This window comes from Brachionichthys hirsutus, chromosome 9, assembly GCF_040956055.1.
Source record: "Brachionichthys hirsutus isolate HB-005 chromosome 9, CSIRO-AGI_Bhir_v1, whole genome shotgun sequence".
In the NCBI taxonomy this organism is placed as follows: Eukaryota; Metazoa; Chordata; class Actinopteri; order Lophiiformes; family Brachionichthyidae; genus Brachionichthys; species Brachionichthys hirsutus.
The window spans coordinates 6,599,419-6,611,955 of NC_090905.1; the positions used below are offsets into that span (position 1 = coordinate 6,599,419).

The window sequence follows — 12,537 nt, forward strand, 5'->3', positions numbered from 1 at the left end:
TTCTGTGCAATGATAATCTCACAACCATATTCATATCTGAATCCATCGTGAAGCACTGATAACACCATTATTTGTTTCCCTGCAGAAGTCTCCATCGGAACAGATGCCCTGTTTTCACTGAACTCAAACAAATGCTTACACATATATTTGTCCCTCTTCCATTTCTTCAGCCTTCGGTTCTGCTTTAAACCAATCTTTCTGCCCCGCCTGTGTTCCCGTTACTCGTTTTCTTGAGCTCCCGCTCTCATCCATCAAGCCCAAGTTTGCCCAATTCCACCTCGGTTCAGCAGCGGGTCACTGGGTCACTTCGCTGGTTTGGTTTTCACACTGTTCCCTCTACTGAGCACCACATCAAGTTAATTGGGGTTAACAATTGTGGTAGTGTCTTGCTGAGCAGGGCTCCCAACGGCTTAAACCAGCCCAAATCAGTTCACGCAGATGGGCTCTAATCTGTGAGCATAGGGGGTGGAGGAGGGCAGCGGCATAGCGTTGTAGCTAGTTTGTGGAGGGTGATGGGGAGAACACAACTTAATGAGTGACACAGGACTCAGGTTTGTGGTGGAGTTGTGGAACTATTCTCCAGAAACAGAGCAGCTCGGAGAGTTAAAATTCACAAACCGGAAAGAAAACAAAAGACATCACCAAGTTTACTTGCAAATCTACGGGGAATCAACTATAATCCTATGTGAGGAATTAACAATCAATTGTGTATTCAGAAAAATAGAGGCAAGCAGAAATTGTTCTTTTCAAGGACTTTTTAAAACCAGCCATATAAAAGATTTTTTTTATGCCATAGCTAAGACACTTCTCCCTTTCTCCTTATAACTTGTTCTACTTCCCAGGTGCAGCACCTCTTCGATGTGCCATATGTATTATTTAGACAGGATTTGAGTGCTATCCATTCAGGGACACTCAGGGACTGTCACAGGTTTCTGTCGGTGCCACCATCTTGATTGGACTCTGGGTTGGACCGGTTATTGCAAAAGCATTAACAATCTCTGACACCAGCACACAAACCAAATGTTTTCTCACACTTGTGCTATTCAAAAGCACCCAAGTTCAAAGCTGAGAGCACTTTAACCATCTCAACAAGCTCCATGAAAATCTTATCCTGACCAAGTTGAAGGTCTTGTTTTTGAACTCCGTTTGTCCCATCAACAGTGAAAGGCTCTTTAAAGCTGAAACACTCAAAAAAGGAGATACACGAGGAAAGTGGTTGCTGATGCTGCAATGTGGTTTTGCCCATCCTCCCATGTGCATGTAAGATGCATTTTCACCACAATCCCCAGCGCTGCAGTGGATCGTCCAAATTCAGTCCCACGATATTCCCTGCAAGGAAGGTTCCAAATTTGTGAGGGGAAATCTGTGATCAAGCTTGATCATCGAGGTTGAGAACAAAACAAAAAAAAACAATAAAGTCCTACTGAACTCTGCATGCCCTTACAGTTCAATAAAAGTTCATCTGGGCATTAACATGACTGAATTTGCCCGACATGCCTCAGAACCTATCCCCGTGATTGGCAGGGATGGGGGAGGAACGAGCTTACGGAACCTACCCCAACAAGCAGTGTTGATATGACACACGGCTGTGATTCTGACCCTGATATGCAGGGTCTTGTTCGGTCAGACCGATGCTGCAGGCTCTGCCTTAGTGTGTGGGAAAGGTGGGGGGGAAAGCGCCAAGTTCTGGGCAAAAAAAATAAAAAATAAACCCTAAAATATCTCTGTCACTGGCCAGGCCTTGTAACAGTTCTGAGCGTGCCCCGCCCAACCCGAAGATGGGTTCATCTGGAGTTCACGTCTGAAGCCACACCCCCTCGCCACCACATCAGACAGACGACAGGCCGTTGTGGGCGAGAACGAAGTGGCGTCCTAGGTTTGCTGGCAAGGTTGCAGCGACCCCCAATGGGGCCTTGTCCCCATGAACCACTCAGGATCAGGTAAAAACTACACTCGTTTCTGTCCCGCGATCTGTGAATTTGCGGAACACATTTTTAATAGAACTATGTATATAGACTATGGCACTACAAATTACATTAATTTGTCACTGAAGAATTACCGACCAAAGTTAGTTTTTGCATAGAAAAAAAAATCTGAATTTCAAAATAGTTCCCTGCGTGAAAAAAAAGCACATTTGATTTTACAACTGTATAAAGAAAAAATTACACATCTTAGGTTTAAATATCGAATAATGCGCAACAATTTATTACTTTATGAATAAAAACAGAAGATTTTGGCATTAGAAATTGATGATTCTGAAACATTAATTTGATGTCAATTGCATTTCCATTTCAAGGTGTAAATAAAATTGATAAAATACATCCAATTTATTTGTAGTTAAAATATTTAAATGCATCTCAACCAGAAAAATAAATCTTATTGTTCATTAAGTTCTCTTAATTAAAATAATTTTGCTTCTTTCCATTTCATGCTGAATTTAATATAAAAGAAACAAATTAATATTTTTCACACATATTTGTAAACAGTCTCACTCTGTAGTATTAAAATACAAAACATTTTTTTTAATAAAACAAATGGACTGATATTTTTTTAGACTAAAGTTTAATAAATTCCTGTTATTTGAAAAAGGCTTCAGCTTCACAATCTTTACAATTTTAAAATAACCACTTAAAATCCGATGTACATCCAAAATCCAGTTCACTGCTCCCAACTATATATATCAAGCATAAAAACTGATATTCACGTCAAATACCCACAAAAGAATCCATAAATAAATGCATAAGACAAAATATATTTGCAAAGTGAACAACCCATTTTGTTGAGGTATAAAACATCCAATGGCTTGGGAAGAAACTATTCCTTCACCAACTATTGTGCATTTTATTTTTATATCTATTACCACCTAAATCCCCACGTAGACCGCTGTGTATTCGGACTGACTGATATCCCACAAAACCTTTGGTTCAGCAGTAATTTGGAAGAAAGAGTGCCCTCTAGTGCATTACATAAGATTTAAACCACACATAATACACCCAAGTTGCAGCGACACCAGGTTTTATAGCCAAACTCAGCAAGTGGTTTGACAGTCAGTGTTATTTAATTTTTTGCTATTATAAGCATGATTGTAAGCCTAAATGCTATCCTATGTGACAAGTCTCTTTCAGTAGCTGTATTTGTTCCCTGAGAATTGTAATAGCGATGTACTAAATGCCCTTAAGAGTATTTTCACCACCACAAGATAATCTACTCAGATGTTAAAGTCAACACTAAACCTTCATGAAAAAATCATTTTCTGTTAGTTTGGCTTACTCTGAAAGTATTAAAATAAAAGCACAACAATCCGATATTTTGAGTACCTCCATCAAAGCTAAACTCTGAAAAAGCATTTGACTCGTCTACCAAACAAACAACTAGTCCTGGATGCATACATCATCTGTAGCTGGTGGTCAGGGCAGGACACAAGGATAGAATGGATTTTCAGCCAAAGCGTGACTATACAGTGTTGTCGGGGTTCTATATTTCCATAGGAAATATACATATACCCCACAGCAGTACTTTCATCAGCCTCTGCAAAGAAATCGGATAGGTTCCTGCACCTAAACACGGGTGAGCTGCGTGTTCGTTACCACTCTGTGTGCCGACAGCTAATCCAATGCAGAGATACACTGTAGAAGGACGCAAGACCTTCACTGTGCACTGGAATAAAGGAAGGAAAACAGGGTGAGAAAATAGTCTCTCATTAATTCAGTACAGGATTCATTTCAGTTCAGTCATTAATTTATCTACATAAAATTATGAGATCGAAACAACTGCTAAATATTAGAAAAAACATTTAATTATCATCTCCTTTTACCAAAAATACAGCTGTGGATAAACTACCTACCACTTGTACATGACATCTGCCCAACTAGCCACTGCCGTCCGATTCGTCCAATTGCTCCACGATGGTAGGGGCGACCAGTCGGTTATAGGAGAGCGCCACCATAAGCTGTATCAGAGAATATTAGATTAGAAATAATACCGAAAACATGATCTGGACACTCTTCTCCCAAAATCCCAGCTATGGTTTTTAGCTCAAACACTGAACACTAAAATTTCTCCTTGATAGCTATGAGGGATAGACAGGACAGAGAGTCGGGGTCATTGTGGACCCAATTTGGATTCAAGTATACTCATACCTACAAATATAAATTGGTGGCCTACTAATGAGTACTTTTTCTCCAGATAAGGAAATACTTGCATAATAACACAATGGCCTCATCCCATTTATTCTTCATTTGTGAAACATCTTATAACAGAATTTACTGTACGGAGCAACTCCGTACATAAATGTATATAATGCAATAATGCAATTTTAATGCGTTGTTTTATTTATGCATTTATTTTTACAAGGTTAGTATGACAAGTTTCGCAACCCCCCCCCCCCCCCCATGGGAACATAAATTCATATTTTTCTTTTTATGAAAAATATTTTAAATGGGGTTTGCTTAATTGTATCAATCTTTTCATTACATTTAATGAATAAATAACAAATCCTGCCTCAGAAATTCAACCTTTTATGATTTGTACCAAATCATCTTTGTGTTTATCCTCTAATCCTCAGAAATTCCGACCCACACAGACCCATCTCCCATTTCTGGTAGCCTACCGTTAGCAGTGCGAGCAGGCCCAGCATCAATCCAATCATGATATACATATTGTCAATCAGACCGCCAGCCCACAGAGGGCCCAGGATCGTAGCCAGACCTCCTATTGATCGACGCACTCCTTGGCTGAAGCCTGCAATAGAAGGAAGACAATCCGATAGTAATTCTCCCATTAAACATGCAATTGTTTCTCTTTTCCACTAGATGGTGCAGTTTCTCACCTTGTGTCCTCTGGGCAGTGACTTTGGAGAAGAGGGAAACCTGAGCCACAGCTACAAACGGCAAACCCAAAACCTGGAGGAACACCCCAATGATGAACTCAGTCAGCTGCAAGGAAAAACCACCTGAAGAAAACACAAAATACTGAATGAATAACCATCATATTTTGGCTACAAAGGAGATTTAGCTTGCTCATTATCTGGGTACGCTGTGCGACAGTCTAAATGATAAATAATACACCTCTATGTCAATGTAGACTGACCTAGCGGTTTCACCACGAAGACAAGGCACCAGACACAAGAGATGTTGCATATGGCCAGACCGATGGCGAGGACCACACGTTCAGAGACACGCTGACTCAGCCAGCGCACAAACAGGAAGCTGCTGATCACCACCACAGCACAGAGGAAGTACATGATGCTGTTTTCCAACTCCCCATAGTTGAAATACTTCTGGGTCATCGGGGTCACCATGGTCTGCGGAGAAAATGACATTGGCACAATTTATTATCGGCAATCTCGGCAAGTGATTACATCTCAAAATCCTAAATACATGCACTTTGCCTTTCAGTAGTATTTGACAATCCTGGTTTTCTAACTAAAGAAAAGTTGTAACTTTTTAATTCAATCTTATCTCAGTCTGTGTCATTAATGCACCTCTAGTGCTGTCTGATTGAAGAGGATGATGAACTGAGAGACAAACAGCACAATCACGCTTTCCTTCAGGAATTCTGTGGAGACAGACAGGCAGGGACATCAGGATACATGTATGTGTATTTGTACCAGAGTCATCGCTATCACCATTTCGCAATTTGACCACTGGTAGAGACCAGTGGTCAGATTTGCAATGTCATTTTGCAAAGATAGCTAGCTTAATCTGGGACATTAGTGGCCATGTGTGTTTGTGAAGCTTAATTTATAGCATTAAATATTGACCAGAATAGGGTGTTTTTTGTAGAATACTTTGACATCACGTTTAAGTTTGCCTTTGAACTTTTGGATATAATGCGTCACCTTATCCTATTGCTTTTTTTATAGAATCAGCAGATTCTATAAAAGTTTGAGATTTGGAGGGTCAAAGGTCACTAGCCAAAGTGGACGATTATGCCAAATTTGCAAAAGGCTTTGCTGAAACATTACTTTTACATGAATGAGAGAAATGTGTGGGGCCACAATATATAGCTATGAAGACTTTTCCATATATATATATATACATACACACATACAATCTCTAGAAAATACTTGAATTACCTTGGCATATGCCAACATTCTCGACGGCGTCGGATGACTCCCAATTGCCGGATTGCTCAGGAGAGGGAAGTGGAGAGATGTGATCCTCAGCGGTATCTGAGGCATGATATGTAGCCCGTTTGGAAGTCGACGCCGAGCCGGCCGAAGCAGCTAGCTCCTGGGAACGCAATAATGGTTCTCTTTCTTCACTGTCCTCTCCTGCAGGTTCTCGCTCATCACTCTCTACCACCATTTTTTTGCATGTCTCCATGTCTGTAGGAGGTACGTCTGAGAACATGAAGACTACCAACACTTGGAAGACAGCCCACAGCAGGCACATGAACAACTGCAGGAGTGGAGGAAGAGCATTAATGCTGGATAATGTGTTCCAAACTTGAAACGAATTAATGTGCACCATATTTTGTTCCTTACCCCTGGGCTAGTATATTTATTGACCACAAAAGGACCCAAGTGGAAATCACATAGTCTCAAGAAGAGATTAAAGGCTGGACCTGTGTTGAACAGAGTTGAAACATGATTTATAACCCTGTGCCCCCTGCATCCAGCACGCACATGTACACACACCGGTAATGCCTTTTTTAGATTTCTCCCTTTGTATTAGGCAACACCACTCCAAGCCATCCATCTAGCTATCCATCAAATAAGAATAAATATCAGCATATCAGATATTTTAACATCTGCATTAAAAATATCAAAACGGTAAAACGTAGAATTACTCAATTTATCAGCAGGCAGCCTTTAAGTTTTTATCATCAGAAAGTAGAGGGACACTGACCAATCAGCAAGCCGACTTGTCGACTTGCCATGATGGCAGCAAAAACGGTGGCGCGGTCCTCTGGGGCAGTGATCCTGGTCAGGAAGCCAAAGATGGAGGAGCCAGCACCTGTGCCAATGCCTGAGGAAGAGACATTTCAGGTTAATACATGGAGCTTTGGAGAAGTTAACGGGTTGTAGGAGTATGACATTTGACCCAATACTGTCCTTAAATGCAATCCAATTCCAAAAAAGTAGGGAAACTAAAACAGTAAATAGAAATAATGTGATGATTTGTAAAGGTAAAAAAAAGAAAACCTGATGTTTAATCGACAGTAGCATCGATAATAGCACAGGATGGACATGAGAATTGTGATCTTTTGATAATGATATGTCCATATTGAATCTGATGATAGCAACACTGAGCTACATTTTGTAGCTTTGTAGCCATCTGCAAATTTAAAGTTCAGTGCCCCCTATCAAGCAAGGTTGTATTACACAATGTGCCCATTTGTGCAGATTCACCTGCCACCAGTCTGCTTGATAGTAGGAGCCATTTGGAGAAGCCCATGAAGTACATGAAATTACCTGTAGTGTAAAAAAAAAAAGAAGAAGCAGGTAGATGGATGAATTGACCCATATACAGAACATGGAGTTTCATTTTGAATCACATTTAAAACACGAGTGGACTTACCAATTATTTCAAAAAGGTTGGAAAACAAGATGATCTTCTTGGTGGCCCCTGTTCTGTCAGACCAAAAGCCAAACAGCGGCCCCGAGAGTAGGCCACTCAAGCTAAATGCTGACAAAGCCAAACCCAGGAAGTAAGGTGCTGCATCCAACGTCTGCAAGTACATCCATATTGTCGGTAATATCACAGCTGGGGAGACAGATGCAGGTCAATTTCTTAATACTGTCTTATGGGTAATGTCACGAACGGCATCGGATTAGAAACCGCTCCTTTTCCCACACACTGGCAAACCACCTTCTTCCAGTCGAGTTATTAATTATTATTAGTCAAATGAAGGTTATGCAACCACAGAACATTAGCTCAGGCTGCAGCTCGTCCACCTCTCCATCACTCCCTCCAGCAATGTCATCACAAACACCAGGGACAGTGCTGACCAGTGTGGACATAACTCAATCACAGGGTCATCAGACTATAACGTGATGAGAAATAATGCAAAGCAGAAACGAGAGTCCGGCAAGTGTCACTTCTTTAGGAATTATGAGCGTGTGGGATTATTAATTATTTGTATTTTTTTTTCTTGCAGTCCTTCAGGTTATTGGCGTGTATTCTCTGCCATACAAGTAAATGACACGTGTGGCGTTGGGGATATGTGGCCAAACGGTCCGACCTTTGCCGACAACGCCACTTCAGGACTTTCGCCTAAAGATCTAATTTTTTGTTCCTTTGGTCCCCAGCTCGTTTTAGCGGGTTTCCCCAACCACAGGTCCGCTCACAGTGACGACCAGCATGGCATTCAACAATTCAAAATATTTATTTAACACCCTAAAAAACTTCCTTAAAGACACCCTACAAACAAAACTAACAAAAGAAAAGTAGAGACCAGACAGTGACAATCCACGGCCAACCTGCCCTCGACAGGGAAAACACAAAGACAGGAAAGAGGGAACGAGGGAGGGGAAGCACCTACATACGCCCCCCCCAATCAGTGGCAAATGGGCCACAGGTGCTCCCTCCCACACCTGCCTGCCTAATTACATCCCATCCGGTTACACATGGCTAAAAAAACAAATAAACACCTTTCACTAAAAAGGCTTAACTTGTCACAGGAAATTCTGTCTGTGTATAATGCCCCATTGTTTTATCAAACAAATTAGTTCGAAAACAAAAACCCAGCAAGTCACTTGAATGAATGAATTAACTTAATCAATCACCCAATCAAGTCCAGGTGGCAGAGTGTCAGCAGAGAAGCCCAAACGCCCCTCTTAGAGAGATTATTTACCATATTCCACGCCGCTGAGAAGGAAAAGTAGCCCGATGGAAATGAATGTCAGCTTCCTCCGCCTATCCATCGTGATCGGCTCTTATCGTCTTCCTTCTCCAGCGCGGCTGACGGTCAGGTTTGTTTTCCGACGCACATATGCCCCGTCAAGCCTCAACACGCCGCGCCGACACTAAACATAATCACCGAGGCGGTGCGTCCAATGGAAGACGAACGCAGGAGCCAAAGAGCAACCCGAAAAACGCCTGAATGAATAGAAGCCGGGTCGGAATGAACGTGCGCGTCCAGCTGGACTCACTGGGAGCGCAAACGTCACCGGGAATGCGCTTGCGTAAAATAAGGACGTCACTTCCTGTTCATCTGGCGCAGAACCTTTAGCCCCACCCCTTTACCTGTCGGTGTTATTGGCCTTCAAATGCAAATTAGTAGATAGAGAGAGAGATATCTTGTTTATCATAAATAAACATATAAAGCACAACTACATATCATATCAAAGTTCCCTCTAAACTGCGCGCGCGCGCGCAATTGCGCACTGCTGATGCGCTCTTGGCGCAGCGAAAATCTCCGCTGCGCACAAAAACAAAACCCAACCTGACCGAGGGTCTGCTCAGGGAGTTTGTGTGTTTGCTCAGACACATGAAAGATTAGAGGGAACATTGCTCACAATATTTAGCTACATTTCCTACATTACATGCAAATGCACTCACAGCTTCCCAACGACATATCAGGAGTCAGAGTCATTTCCTCACAACCCTGTGACATCTATTACCGCGGACACTGAGAAATCTGTGCTGCACACACAAAAGCAGCCTGTCCCTCCTTAATCCAATATCCAGTCTCCCGAGTGTCCGTATTTCAGCTTACTTCCATCCAAACAAATATAGAACTGTTATCATCCTCAAGATGGATAATAAAGTGTCATTCAGCAAGCTGGAAGAAATATCTTACATTTCTGAAAGCATGTGCATCCAGACGTCATCTCTAAATCAAATGCCTTCAAGGTGTCGTATCTAAAGTGTGTTCTTGTGTTTAAATGAAACCTAAAAATTAGCTCGGAAGCACAATCAGAGGAGCAAACACACATTTTCAGTTTTACCCATACAACGATAATCATATTGATTTGAATGGATTTTATTGATTTTCTAACTTTTAGTGAGAACTAGAGGACTCGTGACAGCTCAGCATGTTGCATAATGAGCTCTCTTTACTCTGACGTGTGTCATTGTTTACCTCTGCCAAGGAGGTTGTTTTAAATGGTGTTTGTCCGTCTGTTTGTTTATTTGTTAGCAGGATTACAGAAAACCGGTAGATGGATCTTGATGGGGAAAACATCTGAAGATGGGTCTTGGTCTAATTTAGATTCCATCACATTTTGAGAGCTGATACCTGTCTGGATACAAAATAATCCAGATTTTCCCATTTACTTATAATAGAGACTTTAAAAAGTAATAATATCTTGTAACATATGCATTAATTTCACTCACCAGGAATCCCAGTCATAAAGGGGTCTGATATGCACCATCACGCATAATGTCTTCTGGATCTGATCCAGAATGAGGTTAAGAAAAAATATTACTTTTTAACATTAAAATAAATGTACAGATTCAAAAATCAGTAAAAATAAAACTCAGATCCATTTTTACTTTTCATGGTTGGTGTATAAAGATACCAAGAACAATTTAGAACCTTTTGATGATGATCCAGGAATTTTAAAATATATTACCTTTTTTAAAGTAAAATACCTTTTAGTAATGATACAAGTAAAAGACATTTTAGAGACTCGTGTTGTATAAAAGAAATCTTTATTTACATCTAGTCACCAGGCTGATGTTGCAGTTCCAGTCTTTAGTCCATAGCTCACAGAGGAACCATTTCGTAACTGTTAGCATTAAAAAAATAAAATAAAATAAGAAAAACTGATTCACTTAACGTCCATGTGTTCAGTCTGAGGAAGAATATGGTAATGTGAGGGTTGAGTTTTAGAAGGCCAGCTTCTTCATGAGGAGGTAGACTCTGGAATCGACCTCAAAGCCATGAAGGTTATTGGCATCTCCTTGTAGCCTCATGAGAAGGCCGCCGTAGGACACGTAGGCCGAGCTTAAAGAAGGAACACACCAAAACAACTCGGTTCAAGTTTTTACACACACACACCTTTTTGCTTACCAACCTAAAGACTTCCCCTCGCAATCATAAACGACTGTTGGGTGAGACATCAATGCCCCGCCGATAACCAACAACAAACGACATGCAGTGTACGTCACTCACAGGCGTGTGGCTGCTTCTGTTGAAGTCTCATCTCCCTCGATCTTGTAAACCTTTCCGTACATCACGTAATCAAACTGATCCGCTCTAGAAACACAAATAACTTTAAACAACAGCATAAATCTAAGACAGTAAATATTTCAGGGAATAATTACACCAGCAATGTCTGCACAAACTGGATTCTTCTGTTTACTTTTCACTAAATGTCATTTGTGAGTCCATAAATGACATTCCTGTAAATATGGTGATGTTGCCTTCTTCATTTTATGAATCGCAAATGTTTTACCTCGATGGTCGGTCATCCTGGGGATTGTACTCTCCATCATCCGGCGTTCCATCTTCATATAACGTGCTGGCAATAACCAGTCTGAACTTGTCACCTTCATGAAATGGACAAATACAAACAAGGGACTTTGTGTTGCAGATTTAATTAATCCCCAGTTTGGATTTTTTTTTATTAATCGCACACACACACACACAGTATGGTTTAGTATATGAACTGAATTTTGATTGGCTCTTAAACATTATATGGACTCCTATTTTTAATATATAAACAAACAATGACAAAAAAGATTGCTCCTTACCAAGATCAACGGGATAGATCTGAATGTTCACATCCAAGATAAGGTCCATCTTGAAAGATTCACTTTCACAATGTAGACGGGACACTTTAGCAAATAAACAGCCATAGAAGAGTCTGGGTTAGTTCATTCAGTTTCAAATTCCACGGTACACACACAAATCCAGTGCACATGCATTTAGCTGTTGGCTTATGATAACATTGTTAAAATTATGTTCTAACGAAATTGCACACCTCTGTCAAACTTCTTGCCATCCGGATCGATGTCCTTGACATCAAAGATATCTTCAAACAGAATTCCAGCCATCTATCAATGTCTTGTGCTTTGAAACTGAAACAACCGTGAAACAACACGAATAATTTTATGTGCACCCCAAATCACTAACTATTATCCTCTAATTCAAGGATCCAAGTGTAACATGATGCACATCGACTCCATAACGTTATAAACCAAACACTGCCGCTGCTACTTTGCGTTATTAAATCAGCATTGCTCCCTGGAATAGATTAATTCGCTTTAGCAAAAGATACACGTCCTTGTCATAATGTGGACTACAACTTTAACTATTAGGCTAGCTGCTAGCTGTAGCGTGTTAAGGGTGTGGATAGTTCCCCAGTTTACCTCAAAAGTTGAACTTCTGTTCTTATATTGTGAGAAGATCAACGCCGCATTCGCCGTTGCGCTTTATGACAATGATGCGTGCGTTTATGTTCGATATCCTGTCGTGCAAAACTTCATTCGTGTGACACAAAACGACGCGGGGAAACAACGTGAACGTGGGCGACCCTTGACATGTGAAGTACTTCCGGTGTTGTGATGCGGGTGGGATCGCATTATTTGCCTAATTGTATCTTTCTTTTTTGCTAGTTTGTCAACGAAACAATTAACCAAGTTA

The 12,537-nt window shown here is 40.9% G+C and overlaps 2 protein-coding genes across 2 annotated transcripts; both read right to left on the minus strand.

The window, feature by feature from the left end:
- Nucleotides 1–3,637: 3,637 nt before the first annotated feature.
- Nucleotides 3,638–8,869, minus strand: mfsd8l1 (major facilitator superfamily domain containing 8-like 1). Its single transcript, XM_068743861.1, has 12 exons — nucleotides 8,800–8,869; nucleotides 7,524–7,709; nucleotides 7,355–7,417; nucleotides 6,852–6,971; nucleotides 6,488–6,567; nucleotides 6,077–6,401; nucleotides 5,483–5,556; nucleotides 5,089–5,302; nucleotides 4,829–4,951; nucleotides 4,610–4,740; nucleotides 3,845–3,949; nucleotides 3,638–3,657 (listed from the first exon to the last, which is right to left on the minus strand). The coding sequence occupies exons 1-11, from the start codon at nucleotides 8,867–8,869 to the stop codon at nucleotides 3,869–3,871; spliced, it is 1,467 nt and encodes a 488-aa protein (XP_068599962.1). The 3' UTR covers nucleotides 3,638–3,657; nucleotides 3,845–3,868.
- A 1,753-nt stretch (nucleotides 8,870–10,622) lies between these two features.
- polr2h (RNA polymerase II, I and III subunit H) lies at nucleotides 10,623–12,406 on the minus strand. The gene is made up of 6 exons (XM_068743437.1): nucleotides 12,264–12,406; nucleotides 11,876–11,972; nucleotides 11,646–11,729; nucleotides 11,348–11,441; nucleotides 11,065–11,148; nucleotides 10,623–10,896 (listed from the first exon to the last, which is right to left on the minus strand). Exons 2-6 carry the CDS (start codon nucleotides 11,946–11,948, stop codon nucleotides 10,779–10,781), a joined length of 453 nt encoding a protein of 150 aa, XP_068599538.1. The 5' UTR covers nucleotides 11,949–11,972; nucleotides 12,264–12,406; the 3' UTR covers nucleotides 10,623–10,778.
- Nucleotides 12,407–12,537: the final 131 nt, after the last annotated feature.

Bases quoted from the DNA above. Each gene is read 5' to 3' on its own strand.
- polr2h (XM_068743437.1), bottom strand. From the start codon at position 11,948: ATGGCTGGAATTCTGTTTGAAGATATCTTTGATGTCAAGGACATCGAT. The intron at 11,149-11,347 runs GTAAAACATTTG...TTGTGTTTCTAG, and splicing joins CAGGATGACCGACCATCGAG to AGCGGATCAGTTTGATTACG. The intron at 10,897-11,064 runs GTGAGTGACGTA...TCCTTCTTTAAG, and splicing joins ACAGAAGCAGCCACACGCCT to CTCGGCCTACGTGTCCTACG.
- mfsd8l1 (XM_068743861.1), bottom strand. From the start codon at position 8,869: ATGGATAGGCGGAGGAAGCTGACATTCATTTCCATCGGGCTACTTTTC. The intron at 5,303-5,482 runs GTGCATTAATGA...TTTTCTCCGCAG, and splicing joins TCAATCAGACAGCACTAGAG to ACCATGGTGACCCCGATGAC. The intron at 3,950-4,609 runs GTAGGCTACCAG...TCTCTGATACAG, and splicing joins GCCTGCTCGCACTGCTAACG to CTTATGGTGGCGCTCTCCTA.